Raw genomic sequence first — 20,529 nt, 5'->3', positions numbered from 1 at the left:
AGTCCCTAAAAGCTTTAGATAGACACTATATGGAACAAAGACTAAGTTAAAACGCTGTATAGGTGCAACGTAGGAGAAAGGCCGAGGTATATGATTTCACTAGTTTTAATAATTCGAGCATAGCTGACAGACGCAAACTGGAACCATTTTCCTTTGTCTTCTCCTTCGAGAAGGAGAGGCCCAATTTGTTGTTGGATTCGAAAGGCTTTCCGCGGAAGCTGGTCTCGCTAGACTACCGGGTCTCCGTGATAAGGCCGTGACTTGGGCCACTGCTGCCCTCCTCTCATCGATCTGGCATGGTCACTACAAGGCTCGAGTTGCGGCCTTGTTCGCTACGCTCGACAGATTTGGCCGATCCCACACAGCCCACGACACATACCTACAGCAGTCGGCATATGCCGGGGCGGAGCGCGCCCGACGCCGTGCCGGCGCCGCGTACCACCACCACTGCCGCGACACGCTCACGTCAACGAGCTTCCCAACAGTGGCCATGATGTCTCCCCTCCCCGGCCTCAGGTGAGAGGTAGGCACTGCTGCATGGCAGGCAGGCTTGGAACAGCATCATGCCAGTGAAACTTCGTCGCGCGCCAGCCGCCAGGAGGTGGCTCTAGCTCTGCACGCACAGGGCGATCCGAGCGCGTGACTGCGCGCGCGTGAGAGAGCCCCCCCGGAAACGCGCGGCCACCGAGCGAGCGCGCGTGGTCGACGGGGCCGGCACCGCGCACGGGGCGTCTACTCGGAGACGTTCGTCGGCAATGATCATCCACACCGTGCCTGCCATGATGAAGCGGTGGGCAGACGGATGATGGCGGGGCAGGGGGGGCGCTGATATAGGCACACATGTCCGGACGATATGGCTCGCCTCCCGTTCAGGATTATCGACTGATAGGACTCGGTTCTTTCACTTATGGCGAGACAGGTGCTGCTGCTATCTAGCTTATTGCCTGCGAGGTCATCATCCGGTTCCTTGCAAATCAAGCTACTCTGCCCAGCTCTCGGATGCAAATGTTTTTTTCGCCAGGGTATGAATGCCTCAGGTGATGATCATAAGATCTTCCCCTTCACCATCTACTCAGTCCAGACTTCGGTGTTATCCTTGAGTGCGAAATTTATGGCGCTGCGGAAGCCATGCATGATCGATCGAGCTGTAGCATTATTCACTCTTCGTGTAGTCACTAATCAGGCATGCATGACTGGTTATCCACCAGCTGGTTTATATGTGAATGGCTACAAGCTCACGATATGATTCTGACGTTGAAGGGGCGCATCATCTCGATCTGCTGCCGTTCCATCACCGCTATCTGCTTGCCAATAAGGGGTCAAGCCCATCTTGCAGTTTCAGTTCTCTTTCTCTGTCTGTCTCTCTCTCTCTCTTTTCTTTGAAAGATATAAAGCTTCTGTTTTATTTGCGCTTGTGCAGAGCATCGTACGGCAATCCTTGCGCTTACTACAGTTCCGTTCGTGCTTCTTCGCTTCTACGTCACTGAATCGAAGGCGTGGGCTGCAGTTACTCTCCGCCGCGCAGGCACCCGCATTTACCTTTGTCTCGTCACGCGGTGAAAGCGCCTGTCTGGGAGGAGTTAACTTTTCTGTCTCAGGCCTGGCAAATGAATTCCCTGCGCAGTGCAGGTTTGCCGTCCGGGCCCTAGCAGTCAACCTTGCTCCCATCACCATCAGAAATCAGACTGCATGTAACGTTCAATGCGCAGACCTTTCAAAGTCACAGAGAGGATTAACCAAAGGTCACACACCATATTCGTCGGTACAACCGAGCAACTACTTGTTCCGTCCCAAAATAATTATTATCCTAGTTGTTTAGCTGAACAGAAAAAAAAAACTACGGTACTTTCTACTAAATGATGTATGATTGGAAGTGAAAGAGTAAATGAGAGTTAAAATAAGAATAAATTTTAAAAAAATTGATCGATAAACGTGACAACTATTTAGAACAATTTTGAATTCTAAAAGGACAATTATCTTGGGACTAAGGTGCTTAGTAAGAGTACATCATTATCTTTTCGATATTAACATCAGAACCTGAATTTGACAGGATTGGACTGAAAGATTACAGAAAAATTAAAAGCAAGACGGAACCTTTCTTTTACCGGTGTATATGAAGACAGAAAAACCGTTCTCGCCGCTTGCCTACAAACCTAGTATGAGCTGACCGATAAGACTTGAGAAAACAAATTCAAAGACTACGGGATGCAACTGCAAGCAGCAAGGAATGAAGGAATTTTACCCTGTCCCTTTATGTCTGGAGACGGAGACAGATGGGAGCAGTTGGTCTAAGCAGAGATCAATCGGCTGCGTGGGTATGGAAAATCATGGATGATGCGGGCAAGAGAATTTTAAGGAGATCGATCGATGAGGACGACAATGATTGGCGGCGGTGGATGGTCGAGGACGACAGGACGACACGCGTGAGGGCGGATTGTTGGTAGTGGCGGTGTGGGGGGGGGGGGGGGGGGGGGGGGAGGTGGCCGCCGGTGGGCCCCCCCGCGAGTCAGCTTGCGCGGGCCCGGGCGTCACCTGTGTGTGTCTTTCCCGCTTTTTCCGCTTTGGATCAGCAGCGGCAGAAGCAACCGCGATATGGGATCGATCGATCGATCGGCGACGACGACGACGGGCGCTCCGCCCGCCCACGTGCCGGACCACGGGCGTGTCGGCCCCGGGCCACGTGACGAGATCCCGCCGGATTTTGCCCCCCATCTCATCTCCCCCGCGTCCGCGTCGGCCCCAGCCGCGTCCGTCCCATCGATCCCACGGTTCGATTCTTCCGTCGTTGGGCCTCTCTTCCGGTGGTCTTCTCCTCCCTTCCCGATCCCATGGCTAGCTGCTCCGTCCTCTGCTTCCTTTCACCGTGCGGCAGCGCGCGGCTCAGCTGTGCCGGCCGGGGACGCACACCCATGAGGGAGGCCATGATTGATGCAGCGTTTCGATCGGTGCGCGCGCTGCGTGCTTGAGGATCCACCACCCCCGGGCCGGCCCTCTTGTGTAGACGGATTGTCGGGCGAGAAAACGTACGGCTCCAATCAGAGGAACCGCTAGCTTAGCTTAGCTTTCCTTAATTCGCTTGTGAATTACGGCCTCGTGATGGCCTCGTCGATCCTTTCCTTTCTTAGGGCGAGATGTAATAAGGACTTGTTTACTTCTCAAAAAAAATTTTCAAAAATATCATATCGAATTTTTAACACTTAAATAAAGCATTAAATATAGATGAACTAAAAAAACTAATTGCACAATTACGAAAGAAATGTTGAGACGAATCTTTTGAGCCTAATTAGTCCATGATTAGCTATAAGTGCTACAGTAACCAATATGTGCTAATGACAGATTAATTAAGCTCAAAAGATTCGTCTCGTGGTTTCTAGACTAGTATTGAAATTCGTTTTTTCATTCGTGACCGGAAACCCCTTCCGACATTCGGTCAAATATTTGACGTAACACTTCTCCCATAGTTTTTCCCAATCTAAACATCTCATATCCTAAGTTGAGATTTTTGCATGCGAGCGTGTCAGCTTAGGACAAAACACTAGGGTACGTAGTACTGTTTCAGCTGGTCGAGGACGTCGACGCGGTCGACATGGTGTGCAGAGCTGTAGGTTAGCGCGGCCGCGCGAGCGGTACACACCATGACTCCATGACAGTATTTGGACCATTGTTCTTTGATGAAAACAGCCTTGTTAGGATTTTCACTATATCGCAAAGACCACTACTTAATTGGACACCATTTGGCGTGACTTTTATCCGGTGAAAAAAATACTACATGAAGTGTAAATATGGACAAGTAAATATTTGTTAAGATTCATTCATGGCTTTATATTATTGGGGGAAGGGAGTAATTAATTAAAACAACTCTAATGGTTTAGAGAACATTCTTTTCTTCATAGACTAAATATTACACCGAATTATTTTTTTTCAATACTTATTCTAAGAGTGCAATTGGACAAACACAATGCCCACATATCGTACTCACATCACCACGTGCACACACATATTTCTTTACATATGCTTGTGATATTATCAAAGGCATCAAACATCCTTGAGAATGAACACAGCCATACAAACTAAATGCACATGCTATTATACTTTTCTAGACACTAATACCCTTATTTTTTTCGTTTCTGTCTATGTTTATAAGCTAAAATTTAAATTTTTAAGCTAAAATTTATATATTTAACCTTAAAATTTGAGTTAATTTTAAGATTTTTTTTACCATAGTTTATTTTCTAGTATTTACTTTTATATCACTAAAAGTACATATATAAAAGTTTTATTCATAAACTATTTTTTATTTACAAATATCTTATTCATTATTTTTTCTAAAAAGCCAAACAATAATCCCGGGTATTAAATCTACACATAGCATCTAAGCTTTAGTGGACTAAGTCCACAACCACACCATGCACTTAGCCATTTGGCCATACATATGCTAGCTTCTAGTGCTCGTGAATACTTTAACTTTTCCCTTCTCCACACATAGTCACCCCTGTCTGGTTAATCTATGTCTACCAAGTCTCAAATGCCGTTTGTCGTGCCTTTTCTGCCATCATCTCCTATAGCCAGTGATGTCTTGCCATAAAAAATTTTTATTGCTGTAACAACCTCCTCCCAAATCATGAAAAGTAGTGGTCTGCATCGATCAATCCCCACCCTTCTGTTAAGACACACACTCCTTGACCCTAATTATCATTGTACCCAAGAACACAATGAAGAGAGCACACGTACAGAAAGGACGAGGTAACCGGGAAGGGAGAAAAACACAAGATGGACATAACCCTAAATCTTAGGGGAGGGGATGCCTTTTCACTATACTCTGCTAGCAGTAAAAACCATAGATAAGATGTTGGAATACAATTCATTAATATTGTTAAGATTAGCAAAAATAAGGCATTATAATTAATCAGAGATGTTAGGAGTACGACTATAGATGAATAATATATAAATCTTCCGGTATCTAATCTTGTAATCTATTATTGACTAACAAATCTTCACTTATTAATCTCTACCGGTGGAAAAATGGAGTTCCATTCACCCACCCCTCATGAGGGATTTGGCTTTTTAACACTCGTAAGCTTGAGGTTCAATTATTTGACATCATGGTCCACTGTCATTGACTCAGATGGTTCCACATGTCATACTCACGAGTGTTAAAATAAACAATTGGCCAACGAAGAAAGTGTCAAATCATCAAATTTATCCTCCTATCATGGGTGATACTTTGGCAGACCAAAGAATTTGATCTTGGTCTAATTCTTCACCCGAATTTCGATCATTAGAAAATCAAGACTGGTCAGTTCAGAGAAACAATGAAGTCCAAACAATTCAATTTTTCTTTTGGTCTCGGCCATGAACGAAAATAAACGTCAATTTTATAGATGCAAATAAATCATGGAAATTATTAAACAATTTCATAGCGCAATAATCACAAAAGAAAAATAATGAGCGAAGAAGAGTATAGAGGTTGCATGCCTAGGGGCAGTAGGGATCGATGTGAAAATTAGGTATACTATTACTGGGTCTAGTGGGATGGAGGTTGCATTTGAGCAGTAATTTGTTTTTTTGGTTAACCGAGGGAACTAACTGACATCGAACAAGATTCAACCTTTCACTACCTAAGACCACATTCGGTCATAGTCTCGTTATTTTTGGTTCAATCCTTTTCTGTCCACCCCTATCTCCCACCCCTATCTCATATCTTGTCATGTTCACGGGATACCTGCATAGAAACATAATTGTTTCACCATACAGAAAAATCACCCATAGGATAAACCAGAACCAATGTGAATTGGATTAGCTAATTCACCAACTCTTGCATGAAAACAACCCTCCACATTCTCACCAAACCCAATGGGATAACAATAAGATCGAGTAGAAACAATTATATTCTATAGATGTTAACGTATGATATTTCTACTGTACTTCTTATATTTTAACATGAGATATCCTATTACTTTACGTATCCACGAGGAATTAACTAATTAGATAAGACCATAAGGACATTCCCAACCCATAACACTAGATATAGTTTTCATAAACTCCCTATCATCAAGAAACTGAGAAACACCTGGAGGTGTTCTGGCTAGCTCCACAAGATGGTGGGCTAGACAGTCTGGGTTCGAAGCCTCACTTCTACCTATTTAATTGATATTAGGTCCTTCCCTAATATCCAAGTTTTTTTCCTATTATCAAGAAACTAGTACTGAACACTAGTATTCCAATGCAAACATCATTATTCCATACTTCAATTTAATACTACTTATCTCACATGATATCTTGGATGTTGTGTAGAAAACATGAGATATACAAGACATGTTTTCATTCTCTTTTTTCATTTATTTGCTTGCCACATCATCTTTCATCCTAGATGATAACTTATTTAATGCTATGGACACCATCCTAGTCATTGGGTTGAAAATACCCTAAGTGGTAGCTCCATAGTATAGATTCCCACGCAAATATTAACCAGCAGTAATCAATTCTATCCATGCCTTGTCTCCTAAAACCAATCGATCAAAACAAACACGTAATCACCTAGTGTAGTAACCAATCAAATCCAAGGATGCAATTAAGTGTGTAATAGCCCCCCAGCCGCTTTCAGCCCATGAGACTAGAGGTCGGTCGAAGAGAGTCCGTCCGTCCATATTGCCGTGTCACAAAGGTTGGGGATGGACGGCAGGCAATGATGGGATGATGATGGACGCGGAGATGAGCCGGGGGGCGTGGGGCCTCGGCCGGGGGGAGGATAGGTGCGCGCGTGCCGGCGCAAAGCGGGACACGATGATTTGGGCCTGGGGGGAGGAAAGGCCAGCCATGCCGTGCCGTGCCGTGCGTTCGCATGAATGGACACTTGAACTGGCCTTTCCCTGTGGCGCCTACCTAAGCTAAGCTGAGGCTGAGCCCCTCCCTGCTGCTCGCTGCCAATGCGAGCAGAGCACGCCCTCTGCAATCATGCCGTCCATCCCCAGGTCGGGCTGCAGCCTTGCCCCCGGCCCGGCGTTGGTTTTTTGCTGGTTGGTACCAACTCGAAAAGCCAATCATTTCTTCATGCACTGCTCCTACGTGCTGCGATCATTGCTTATTATCCCCAAAGCTAGCATGGCTCTCCCCTAATCTAGTACCACCACTCCTGCAGCTAGCATTTTCAATGTACTGGTACAGTCTCTCTCTCTCTCTCTCCGTTTCTCGTCTCATCTCTTGTGTTAGAATGTGGAAATGAATAAGAAAGCAATTTCTTAGCACACGGGTGTATATATACCCGTTGTTTTGTACATCATCTAAATAGTCATAAAAAATTATAAAAAAATTTAACAAGATAGTTTAGTATAAGTTATATCACTCCACCAACATGCAAATTTAAATTTAACTTCTATAAGTTGTAGCAAAAATAACAAAGCAATTATGAATATGCGTATACTTAGTTTTAGTTTTGTTTGTCTTTTTTGCTACAACTTGTAGTAGTTGATTTAAACTTGCATGTTCGTGGAGTGTTGAGCTATAGTACGTAGCTAGCTATAGCAACCTTAAAACATCCAAAGTTAGCAAGCTCTGTATAGGTATAGCTACTTGTTGACTGGAGGATGGACGGTAGTCGGCTGAGATTACTGAAACTGGTCGCGTCTTTTTTTTTTCTAATTTGTTCTGATTTAGCAACATTAGTTTTCGTGGAATGATCGCCGAAATGTACTAATTGTATCCAATCACTAGTTTATTTTGCAACCACGTACGTACGCTACGCACACTTGTTCACGGGCCATAAATCAAAACGCATGTTGGTTCGCTAGATACTCCATTCCATTCGGTGGACCAGATTATAAAACATTCGTCAAAGCGAAAATGCTCCCCCTTTTTTTTTCTCCCTAAAACAAATCCTAGTTTGAGTGGAGAATAGCTGAAGTTAGCTAAGATAGCAATTTTAAGCCTTTAAGGTGAAGGAGGTGGGGAAGTTATGATTGCACCAATTAAGGAGCCCGCCCCACAAGTTAATCATTGCTGTCCCAAGAACCGAGTGAGATCCAACATTCCTTCTCATCTCTCTTTAAAACCCTCGCTCTCCCCCACTTCTTTATCACTTCCAAGCTAGTCCCAACTCCAGCTGCAAGCTCTACGCAGTTGTGCGTAGAGATACAGAACTGAGTAGCAGTCAGAGAGAGGAGAGAAAGCACCAGGGACGCAGAGAGAGAGAGAGGCAGCAGGGAGCGATGATGGAGAGGGCCGAGGACCTGCGCCTGAGCCTCAGTCTCAGCTCGCCGCTTGCTCCTCGCACTCACCATGTCGCCGCCATGCTGTTCCACTCTCCTCCAGGTACGTTACGTTTTTGCCACTAGCGATATGATCTCTCACTTCAGTTGCTGCAGTGAGATTGAGATCGATTAGTTTGCGAGTTGGTTGCATGCTGACGATAACACTGTACGTACGGCGTTATGTCTGGATTAGAGAAGAGATTTCTGGAGATGCCGCTGCTCCCTGCTGCAAAGCGGAGCGAGGTCGCCGCGGCCGACGAGGAGCGCGCGGGCCTGCGCGGCGGCAGCGACGAGGAGGACGGCGGCTGCGGCATCGACGGGTCGCGCAAGAAGCTCCGGCTTTCCAAGGACCAGTCGGCCGTGCTCGAGGACAGCTTCCGGGAGCACCCCACCCTCAACCCCGTACGTAAACAGCCGGACTAATCTTTCTCCTTGCTCAGCTAGCTAGCTTAGCACTTTCCGGAGACCTACACACTTATAGCTCGCGTGCATTTTTTCTGTACTACTATTGTTTCATCTCTAAATCCCGCGTGCTACGCGCGTGCAGAGGCAGAAGGCAGCTTTGGCGCAGCAGCTCGGCTTGCGGCCTCGGCAGGTCGAGGTGTGGTTTCAGAACAGACGCGCAAGGTACGTACTAAGCACATGCAATACCGTACTGTATATCGTGGGGGTTAATGGAGTGTTTAATCGGTGTGGTATATATTTACTTGGTAGTTTAAGCATCGACAGGAGTCGCTCTAAATCGATCGATCGGGGTTCTGTTCTGAACCATTGTTCTTTTGCGCGCGGTTTGTGCTACTCAGGACGAAGCTGAAGCAGACGGAGGTGGACTGCGAGTTCCTGAAGCGCTGCTGCGAGACGCTCACGGAGGAGAACCGTCGGCTGCAGAAAGAGGTGCAGGAGCTGCGCGCGCTCAAGCTCGTCTCGCCGCACCTCTACATGAACATGTCCCCGCCCACCACGCTCACCATGTGCCCCTCCTGCGAGCGCGTCTCCAACGCCAACAACTCCAGCTCCGCCGCCCCCGACCGCCGCGGCGCGGGCGTCGTCACTGCCGCCGGCGGCAACGACACCGCCGCCGACGGGGGCATCCTCTGCCACCGCCCGATTGCCGTCCGGCCGCAGCAGTCATGACAACCTAGCTAGCTAGCTTTTACTCACTAGCTAGACTACTACACCATGTCACAGGCAGCAAAGCAGTGTGCACATTATATTCGCGCAAGCTGTGTGTTGCGCTCACCGATCGATCGATCGATCCGTTGTTATATTTTCCCTTTCTTGGAAGCAGCTAGAGCTAGCTAGCAGGGTGTTCATGCGTCAGGTGGAGTAGCTAGGCGGCTGGGATAGAACAGCAGGCCGGGCTCGATCGGCAGCTTCCGGCCGGGCCGGCTGGGAGCTGGGAGTAGCGAATATTTAGCTGGTCCTGGGGAAAGTTGGATATGGTGGGATACGGGTGTAGGGGAGGTGGGGCGCAGCGGGATGGCACGGTGGTTTGTTCTGTCCCGGCTGACGATGACGGCGATGATGATGAGAGGTCAGTTTGTTTGTTGGACAGTCGTGTCTCTTAAGCTTGATTCTAGCGATTAATTAACACGGATAGGCATGTGCATTTGGTCTCTAGCTCGCCTCTGCTCAGCTTAATTTAGGTGATTAGTGCCCTTTGGCCGGCCGGGAAAAGCTTGCATGCATGCATGAAAGTTTCCATATGTTTTGATGGATCCACTAATCAATCAACTGAAAGCAAGCAGTTCGGTTGTTCGATTGTGTGAACGGCTAATAAACACTGGCGATCGAGTAGCGAACCATCTGGATAATCGAATTGAATTGCCCTGTCACGGAACATGTACCATTCGATCGGAGGTGGTTATCCATACTGATTGAGTGCTACTTATACCACAATACCAGGTGTTTGTTCTTAGTTGCTCTCATGATCATGACGGCACAATATCATCGTACGCGCGTATAGATGCAGGGGTGCCTAGCTAAAAGATGAACCGAAATGCGGGTTTGCTTCAAAAAAAAAATGCGGGCCAATATAATCGCAAGTTTACGTAAGTCAAACTTGATCTAGTATAAATGTTCGCCACTTCGAGGGCCTATTCATTTCAGGAAAAAACAAATGATTGGATTTCTAAGAATTAAATTCATTTCAAAGTTATTCGTTCGTAGGAATGAAGTTTAGAAAAATTAAAGAAAGAAATTCTTTTTTAGAAGTTGTAAAGTGAAAACAAGAAAATTTTTCATCCACTCAAATCTCTTGTAAAAATTCCTCTGAATTAATATGGGCATGCATTACTACTCATTCACTTTTCCTATTGTGTGAGTTAAAATTCATTCAAACCGAATAGATCCTAAATATTATTTTCCTGTGTACAAGTCAAAATGTGTTACAAGTCACAAATTTACTTCTCGGGCTTTCAGGCTTTGTTCACAAAAACCGTGCTACCGTTATGACACCATAATGGTTTGGTTTGATGCATTTTATCTAAACGCATTTTTTTAAAAAAATTCTAAATAATACAAATAAATTCATATAAGTAGTACTTGATTTCTATTGTCATTTGGTGAACAAAGTTTGTGAAAATAATAATGTTTACTTCGTATTATGGGGCTCCATCAAACTTGGAAGAGAACTTGAAAAAACAAACATGGGTTGGGATGAGAACTAAAAAAAATATAGTAAAAGTTATGTCAACAAAGTCATGTGATGTTACATTATTTTTCTATAGCTATCTATAATTCTTCTGAATTTTGCATGATTTTCTAGGATTTTTAATTACTATGTTTTACAAACTTTTTTTTCGTATTTTCTCTTTTCATTTGCAACACTGCGGCTACCGCTCAAACTACGTGGAGTTAAAAAAAATAAGTCTGAATTTATTGTGGTTTTGAGTAACCATGGTAACGCTAGGGGTGACATCAACACCTGATACGGTTTTCATGAATCCTACTCAGGGCCGCCCAATACCTGGAGACTTGTCTACAGATGGATAGGGAAACTATTTTAAGCATTAAGTACACAAATGCCTTTGTTTATGCATGCACGGTAACCACGTTTGCCTAGGGGTTAGTAAAGATATAACCACCGGTATGGTTTGTTTTATAAAAAAATAAAATTGACATTTAAGAAAAAGATGAGAAGTCTAAAAATATATGAACAACCATTACCTAATTTCTATTACTATATGATGAATAAAGCTTGTGAAAATGATAGTGTGTACTCATGATCAAAGCTCCACCAATGCTAGAAAAAATTGAAAAACAAGATATGGTTTGGGATCGATATGACTTCCGTTTTGTTCAAGTGTTAAGAAATATAACAAAGCATATGCCAAAATTTTTATACGATTGTTTTTAGAAGCATCGATCCACAATTTTCCTAGTTTGTTTTAAAAAAGAATTTTTATTATGTTTTATATTTTTCTTTTTTCAGTTTCAACCTACAACGGTTACTATGGTTTAACGTGTAGTAATTATGTATTACCGACAGTAATACATTAAAACTATTTAGTTTTCTAATTTTTATAATTAATTGGTTTTGTAAAACTATCGTTGCAATAATAAGAAATGAAACATCTACTAACAAAGAATAAAGAAGTCTTGAGCCTTGGAGTTAATATCACGAGACATGTGAGTAGACAAGCACAACCATAACGTTGGTAGCCCTCAATTCATGCATAAGGGCATAGGAACAACTAAGCATATAAGTTGTACAATAAATTATCTTTTTGATTGTATATATATCATATTTATTACATCATTTTTATGTTTTGTATTTGTTGCATGCAACTAATGCATGAAATTGTTCTCTAAAAAGATTACAACTTAGAAACATGTGCTCAAGTAGTAGAAGAGCGAAGAGATAACCATCAAGTTTTCCTTGAGTTGATGATGTCATATAGAATGGTTAATTTGATATTGATGTATATAAACTACCATTATCTCGAGCAAGCACGATCTTATGTGCAACCCGAGAAAATATAACACATCCACACTACTGTAGGATCATGAAGGATATTTTCCACCTCAAAAGCTAGCCATTAAGGTGAGGGGCTCCCCCACTTATATCTTAGGTCTTTTGTCCTTCCATAACCAATGTGAGACTATTCAACAATCTTCCCTTTCACACATTGGTGTTTCTCAACCCTTCACCGCCACTTCACCGTATACGCCCCTCTCCAGGTCCATTAGGTATACGGGCCCCGCAGACACCCACGGTCCATCAGGCTTTTACACACTGTGTCAATTGGGCCTGAGATGTTAAACTAGTCAGGCTCTGATATCAATTGTAGGATCGTAAAGAGTCTTTCCCACCTCAAAAACTAGCTATTGAGGTAAGTGGTTCCCTCACTTATATCTTAGGTCATTTGCACTTCCATAACCAACGTATGACCATTCAACAATCACATCAGTATGAGATGATCAATTTGGAATGCTTTTTATTTTTCTTCTTACACGGTGATCAAACCCAGGAGGAGGGAGTAAACTCTAGCAGATGCAAAGGTAAATGAAAGAGCATCAGCCACATGTCTCGTTCTTGCTCCCTCCGTCTCAGGTTATAGTTCATTTTGACTTTGGTCAAAGTTAAACTATTTTAAGTTTGACTATGTTTATAAAAGATAGTAACATTTACAAACCAAGACACATATTATGAAAATATATTTAATTATAGATTTAATAAAACTAATTTGATGAATAGGCCAAGTCAATGACAAACCAGTACAATAAATTGGCAAACCAATGCCATGTATATAGCAAGTCAATGATCCGGAGACATGAACCCTAAGAACAACGTCATTGATTTGTTCATCTACGATCCAACAAACATGAAGATGGTATGTATTCAGAAACTCGCAAATGAAACAGCCACCGAGAGTCATAGAAAAAGCAAATGGCTCTGACTAAACCTAACTCCACAAACACTATAAAACGCAAATCTAAAAGTTCTAAATCTTGAATTTTGACAGCAACTTATAATTAAGCTATCAGGGGGCCCATCCTTCTACTCCTACCTGAAAGTCCTGAACACAGATCGATCGACAGGTATGCATGCAGATGCAGTTGGAGTGTCAGCTATAGTACTCCTAGATGATAGAGAGGGGTCGCGGTGGCCAAACCTATGGAGATCACGCGGCCGCGCACCATAACTTGGGGAGCAAAAGCTGGGGGCATTCCCGGCCGTGTTGCATGCAATGTCCTAGCATAAGCAGCATTTTAATCGGCCGTGCCGTGTGCTGCTACTCATTGGCTCACCACCGTCCCCGGCTTTTGCGAGATTGGCTAGCACAATGATTCCCATGGGAGAGCGTACTCACATGGTTGGTCGTACTGCTTGTTCTTGCTGGAGCCCAAAAAATCAACGAGTAATCAAGCTGAAAGGACTAAATAAAGAGCCCCTGTCGTGAATTCGAGATTAACAAAGGGGTGACTGTTAAACGAAAAATAATTTCTGAATAAAAATTTTATATACGTATTTTTAGTTATCTAAAATTCAAGGTAAAAAATAAATTTCGGTGAAAATACCTTAAAATCAACTCTAATTTTAAGGTTAGAAATTTAAATTTTAGTTATAAGTAAAAGTGAAATGACGATGGTTAAAGTGGTTTGTGGTGCTTAATTAGAGCATGTCACGTATGAGACCATCTGCAGTAAGTTGTAAACCACTAATTAACCTATTGTGTTTCCTCAGCTTTTTGTCAGTGCGCCCGGCTTCTAATTTGACCATACTGATGCTACCGTCAATACGATTAGACATGAAATACGCTTACGTTGCTGTACGCACGCTTTCTTATTGTGTTTCCTCAGCTTTTGTGCAGCTCGTCAGTTTCAGTAGAGGCCAGATGGCCCAAAACGGTCCAGCTTTCGGCCTATGGGCTGTAGCCCATGTCCTATTAGCACGGTTACAACGTTGGGCTTCTTTTTCGGATAACCTTCTTTTCGCCCTAATGCATAGAGGAATCGCCACTCTCCGGGTAAAGAAAAATGCAAGATTAACGAAGGTATATCATACTAGCATCTGCCAAGAACAGAATATTACTGTCCTCTTCACAAATCTAGCAGCAGATGGTTACTTCGATTTATGTTTTTTCCTCTTCCCTGCTGCAAAGAGGTTTAGTAGCCTGGAGAAGGGAAGAAACGCAATGGGAAACACGCGGAATCTCTCTCCCGAGGGTGGTAAAGAATAGCCGTCGAACTAAGCAACGGATAACCTGCGCGGAAGAAAGCCTGGGTCGACCGTCTTTATCCCTGAAATTTGCTCTCAGCCCTGCAGAAAGTTGGCGTGCGCATCTCAAAAGAAGAATCGCAGCAACAAATCAGCTCACCTGGCTGGCTCTCTCGCCTCCTGGAATAACGCCCGGGATGAATGCGGCCGCACGAAGGGTATATATGACTTGGCCGCGTTTTTTTCGTGGTTAGTATTAATCGATTATACCTACCCAAAAACAGAAATATGATTGGTTATGAATTAAAATTTAAAAATTTGAGAATGATTTTGATTTTTAAATAAACTTTATATGGAAAAATTTTGTACGAAATGTGTCAATTTTAAAAACGTGCTAACGAATCGAGGGAGTAGCTAAGTTTATTGAGCGGTTTAGAACGAACCGTGGGCCTTCTCATATGTTGTTTTGATATTTCTTTCCGGCCGAAAGCACGGTTGCTTTGCTGCTAATTGTTATTGTGATCGGTTTCATTGTCGAGTCCCTACATAGTAAACCGAGACCGACTTCACTAGGGAAGCTAGGCATCTACCAACTGGACATCATGGGAATTTCTACGCGCGAAGATGCGGGACAGCAGATTAGCATCACGCATGTGGTATCATCTTTTTTTATTTGTTTATGCTTATAAGTTAACCTGAAATTTTTTACATTAAATTTAGAATTAATTTTATAGTTTTCTAATCATAATTTTACAACACATACATAAATTATTCATAAATTACCTTTTGTTTTTAAATACAACATTTTGCTTTTTTCTTAAAAAGGCAGATGACCCTGATGGACTCATCAACCTGCACGGGACAAACCAAACAATATGTGTACCACGTACTCTTCTATAAACAGTTGTCTTACAGCGAATATTACAAATGGTTTTTCTTTTTTTTTTTAAATAACACCAAAAGCACGATGGTTAACTAACACCAAAGAACATGTTCTAAAAAATATATTTTATACACATGTTAATTAAACTTTTCAGTTAATGCTCTATTTAATAAAACTAATTTTATGTTATAGAAATTACTATATAAATTTAACCAAACTTTAAGAGATTTGACTGTAGACATCTATATGAAGCGGACTGAGCAGTGGTTTATATAGATGAGCATACTCAGAATTTGGACCTATAAGTGTAGAGATAGAACGTGCTCGAGTACATCTACATGGATTTGTGCAAGGAAAAAGTACGAATTACTCACCTGAACTATCGTGGTCGGCCGAATTACCCTCCTAAACCCGAAAACAAGACATCTTTCACTCTAAACTTTCAATACTGGGCAAATTACCCTCCTCAACCCAATCCAAGGCGGTTTTGTCCTACGTGACGTGACGTACACGTGGCAGTCCAGTCAGCATTTTCTTTTTTTAACCATGGGGCCCACATGTCATACCCTCCCTCTCCCTCTCCCTCTCTCCTTCTTCTCCTTCTCCCTCTCTCTCAGGCGAACAGGCGAGGGCGCCACACGGGGACGACCGGATGGCGGGCGGGCGCTCGGTGCCGCATGGGGACGGCCGGACGGCGGGCGGATGACTACGCGCATGGGGACGACCGGATGGCGGGCGGATGCCCGCGTCACAACGAGCAGCAAGATGGGGTGGCGGCAAAACGGAGGAAGGCGGTCACGGCAGGCGGGGATGGCCAGAGGGCGGGAGGACGCGGGCGAGCGGGCGGCGAGAGGGCACGGGCGAGCGGACGGCGAGAGGGCACGGGCGAGCGGACGGCGGGCGAAGGATGCCGACGGCGACAAAGCAGAGGACTCGCCGGCGGCGGGACGAAGCGGAGGATGGCAGCGGCGGGTGGCGCCATCGATCTCGGCGTGCGGGGACGAGGGCGAGGGCAGGTGGGGGCGAGGACGGTAGACGGCGGCGCGCGGGAGGGAGGACGGCGGACGGCGGCACCGCTGACACCGGAGCCGACCCTCTGCCCCCGTGTGACGCCGACCGCCCGCCCCCCTGCCGCTCACCTTCTTTCCTCCGCTTTGTCGTCGCTGCTCTACCTCGTCGTCGTGGCACGGCGCGGCCGTCCTCCCGCCGCCCGCTCGCCCGTGCCCACCCGCCATCCGACTGTCCCCGGGCGGCGCCGAGCGTCCGCCGCCGTCGCCCTATTCGCCCGAGAGAGAGAGGAGGAGGGAGGAGAGGGCCGAAGAGGGAGGGTATGACATGTGGGCCCCACGGTTAAAAAAAATGCTGACTGAGCTGCCACGTATACGCTACGTAGGACAAAACCGCCTTGGATTGGGTTGAGAGGGGTAATTTGCCCAGTATTGAACGTTTAGGGTGAAGGATGTCTGGTTTTCGGGTTTAGGGGGATAATTCGGCCGACTGCGATAGTTCAGGGGGTAATTCGTACTTTTTCCTTTGTGCAAATGCATAATGTTGACTTGTTGACGCGTATCTCGAGCTCCCCTGAAACTATCAACAGGAAACTGAAGTGGGACCCATTTGACGTTTTAGCATTATCCCAGACTAAACTGTCTAACTATAACGATAAGAACAGGTATAATAACAGGCTATAAGCCAACTGTAAATATATTTTAAAGATGTAAGAAAGAAGAGAGAAGAGTAGTGGGCTACTAATTTATACTGAGCTGCAGCACAGGCTCCAAGACACACACGTGGAACCATGTATTAAGGCTTTGTAGGTAACTGTTGTATGAATTGGTTATTAGATGACTATAGCTGATTTAGAGTTAGTATTTGTACTATTGAACTTCCTCTAAGCCAACTTGTTATAGCTGATTTAGAGTAGCTCACATCAGCAATCAAGCATGTCACGTAAACTTGTTTTAGCCGGTCCTAGAAACGTCTACAAAAAAATTTCCCCTAATATCGAGGCTGGGACCTATCCATGGCCACGTCGGTGACACCGCCAAATCGACCAACGCGTATGTACCGGCAACCGTTGGCTGATCTCTGACTGGACTATTCATGATTTCATCCGTGCATGCAGTTCAAGTTCTGGAGGCTACCATGCAAAGAGGTCCTTTTCGCCCAAATATTTTTCTCATCTAGCACATTCCCGCGGTTTCCATCAGCAGTGTGTTGAGATGGATTAAGCCGTTAGATTAACCGCCATGTTTAAATGACAGCGGAATTGCTTCGCCTCGATCTGCTTGCTTAGCAGTTTTGCACCGCTCAAATTCTTTTCCCTCCATTCCCGTTGCTTCCCGACCACGCCTACTCCCGCTTCGATCCTCTCCTCGACCAAAAGCAAACGATTCTATGTTTCCACTTCGCAGCCATAGCCATAGCTAGCTGACGACAAACAATCAATCTACGCGAAGACCTTTGCTTCTGCAATGGCGGACGCGGCTCCGGTGGAAGCTAGAGTTGGCGGTGGCGATGTTCCGGCGAGGTTGCAGCAGGCTCTCGCCCTGCTGTTCCCTACCAACCTCGCCGCGAAGGCCGTGCTGTTCGCCGTCGTCGTGGCGCTGCTGCCGCTTCTGCCGACGAACCAGGCGCCCAGGATCTGGGAGCTGCCTCACATCCTCCTGCTCGGCCTCATCATCTCCTATGGCGTCTTCGGCCAGAGGAACGCCGACGCCGAGGTGGCGGCAGTGTCTGCCAAGACCGTCGACGACGAGTCGGTGGAGTCTTACGTCTCCCAGATGATGCAAGGGCCGCTGGTCTTTGACCAGGAGAACGACGGCGGTGAAGCCGACGGCGCCGGCAAGGAGGGCATCCAGGCGTGGAGCTCGAAGTACTTCCCAGATGACCCGCTCGTCGTCGTTGCCGATGCCGACACGGGGAGCAACACCGTCAAGGGCGACGTGAACGACAAGCCGCTCCTCCTGCCGGTGAGGAAGCTGAAGCCGGCGACCGAAGAATCCGCAACAGTAATGGAGGACTTCAGCGACGGCATTGAAGAAGAAGAAGAAAGTGGGTTCCTCGTCCCCAAGGCAAGATACGGCGGCGTGCGTGAGCATGCCATCCCTTCGCCGTCCTCAGTCCTCGACGCCGACCTGACCCTCTCCCCGTGCTCTCCGCCTCTGCTTCCGCCGCCCCCACCGCCACCTCCGCCCCCTTCTCTTGGCAGCGGGCGCGGGCTACAGCGGGCCAAAGCAAGAAGCTTCAACGACTACGGCAGGGTGGGCTCGCAGAGCGGCAGCGACGGCGGCCACAATTTCCGGTCCAGATCAGCGATCCAAGCGTCGAGGAGTACATTCTCTACACTGCCATTCGACTTCGACGAGCAGGTTTCCGCTGACGAACTGGAGAAGAAGGTTGCAGCGTCAGACATCAGTTCGTTCAGCAGCGATGGTATGGTCACCGACGGCGAAGATGACAACGACAAGGAGATAGTCAACTCCGAGGAAGAGGAAGATGACGTGGACGACGACGACGAAGACGGAGAGCTCTTCGAGTTGGCCACGAGGCCGGCGCCGGAGGAGTTGGAGGCGGTGGAGGACGAGGTGGACAGGAAAGCCGACGAGTTCATAGCCAAATTCAGGGAGCAGATTAGGATGCAGAGGGTCGTTGAACCGGGCAGGAGATGAGCAGAACACGGCGGCATGCACGCGGTGCGCCACGGCCTCATCGCTCGATACGTAGCCACACGAGTACGCACTATCGGAGTTCCTCATGTGTACAGTGGTTTTTTTATCTACGTTTTTCTTCTTTCTTTTTATTTTTGGGGTGTTCTAAACTGGGTCATGAACAGATGGTGTCAATGTGGAGAGGCAGGGAGTATCACTGTTCGTGCAATGCGTGTACCATCTGATTCCTCCTGTTCTTACTTTTCCGCGAGAAATCTGGCCGTAGAAAGTAGAAACAAGTGTCGAACAACTAGAAGTTTCGTTCTTGGGGGAGGTGGTTGCCCGTTAACGCTTCAGCCCACCTGACCGTGATAAAACGGCACGATGTTGTCGGCCCAAGGGACCTATTATCTGCAGATTTTGCTTCTCCAGCCCATGTAAACTCACCGAGATGTGTTCGTGGCCCAAGACATCCGCTTCCCGAACGCACGGGCACGGCTCATCATTATTTCCACTTTCCGGGCTCGCGCCCTCACCGCTGATTCCGCCGTGCGACAGAGGCCGGTGTCCTACTCGCCTTTCTTTCACGAGAATCCGCGAAAACCGCGTTGCACGGCGCGAGGAGGCCGTGTTCTACACGCCGTGAACAGTGCGTGCGCCCGCATACGGGTGGGCGGCTGCGCGGTGCGCACGCTGCTGCGCCTGCCTGCGTCGTCGCGTGCGAGCAAGCGATCGAGAGCTATGCGGATTCTTGCGTTCCCTCCCCGATGGAGAGAGTCTTCGCCGCCTCACGGGCCGTCCCGCGGAGCGCTGATCGGTCGGGGCTATTTGATTTGATGCCGTGATGCCGTCGGTGTCAGGGGCGAAATACTCCCGGGATCGCTGGGCATCTTCCGTCTCACAACGACGGGCCATTGCGCGTGCGTACCCGTCCCGTGCGCTTGCTTTGTTTCGCGGGCGTACGTGCGCGGTAAAACCCATTCTACGTGGTGCCTGACTTGACTTGGCCGTCGGTGACACTCATAGTATCGCAGAATTATTTACCGTGCGATCTTCAGGGACCTAAAGATTTTCACCCAAAAACATCACATCGAATCTTTGGACACTTAAATCGAGTATTAAACATAGGTAAAATAAAAAAACTAATTACACAGTTATAAACTGTCAGAAATCATGAGACGAATCTTTTGAGCATAATTAGAACATAATTAACCATAAATACTACAGTAACCAACATATGCTAATGACGGATTAATTAGACTCAAAAGATTCGTCTCGTGACTTATAGGCGGAATCTAAAATTTGTTTTGTAATTAATCTACGTTTAATACTTCAAATATATATTTAAAAACTTGATGTGATGTTTTTAAAAAAAATTTTCAATCTAATCAAGGCCTTATTCCACCGAGGAATGACGAGCAGTCATGCACCAACAAAACGAGGGGTTCTATCACGGAAAAGAAAATCTTGGGCAACTACTCAACCGCAGCCGCGAAATCAGAAGTTTCCTAAGTCTATGGCTTAAATGATAGAGTATAAATTATTCGAAAAAATCTTAGCTAAAATTTAATACACTCTTAATGCAAT

General features: G+C 45.9%; 2 protein-coding genes across 2 annotated transcripts; both read left to right on the top strand.

Annotated features, from left to right (window-relative positions):
• The first annotated feature begins 8,079 nt into the window (after positions 1 to 8,079).
• On the top strand, positions 8,080 to 10,213 carry LOC102710866 (homeobox-leucine zipper protein HOX17). Its single transcript, XM_006652543.3, has 4 exons — positions 8,080 to 8,307; positions 8,440 to 8,648; positions 8,794 to 8,873; positions 9,050 to 10,213. Exons 1-4 carry the CDS (start codon positions 8,205 to 8,207, stop codon positions 9,378 to 9,380), a joined length of 723 nt encoding a protein of 240 aa, XP_006652606.2. The 5' UTR covers positions 8,080 to 8,204; the 3' UTR covers positions 9,381 to 10,213.
• Positions 10,214 to 17,766: 7,553 nt separating this feature from the next.
• On the top strand, positions 17,767 to 19,143 carry LOC102701168. The gene has a single exon (XM_015836488.1). The coding sequence runs from the start codon at positions 17,767 to 17,769 to the stop codon at positions 18,961 to 18,963; it is 1,197 nt and encodes a 398-aa protein (XP_015691974.1). The 3' UTR covers positions 18,964 to 19,143.
• Positions 19,144 to 20,529: the final 1,386 nt, after the last annotated feature.

This window comes from Oryza brachyantha, chromosome 4 (genome assembly GCF_000231095.2).
Source record: "Oryza brachyantha chromosome 4, ObraRS2, whole genome shotgun sequence".
NCBI lineage: Eukaryota > Viridiplantae > Streptophyta > Magnoliopsida > Poales > Poaceae > Oryza > Oryza brachyantha.
Note: the sequence above shows the minus strand (reverse complement) of the source record. Positions and strands in the feature narration are given on the sequence as shown.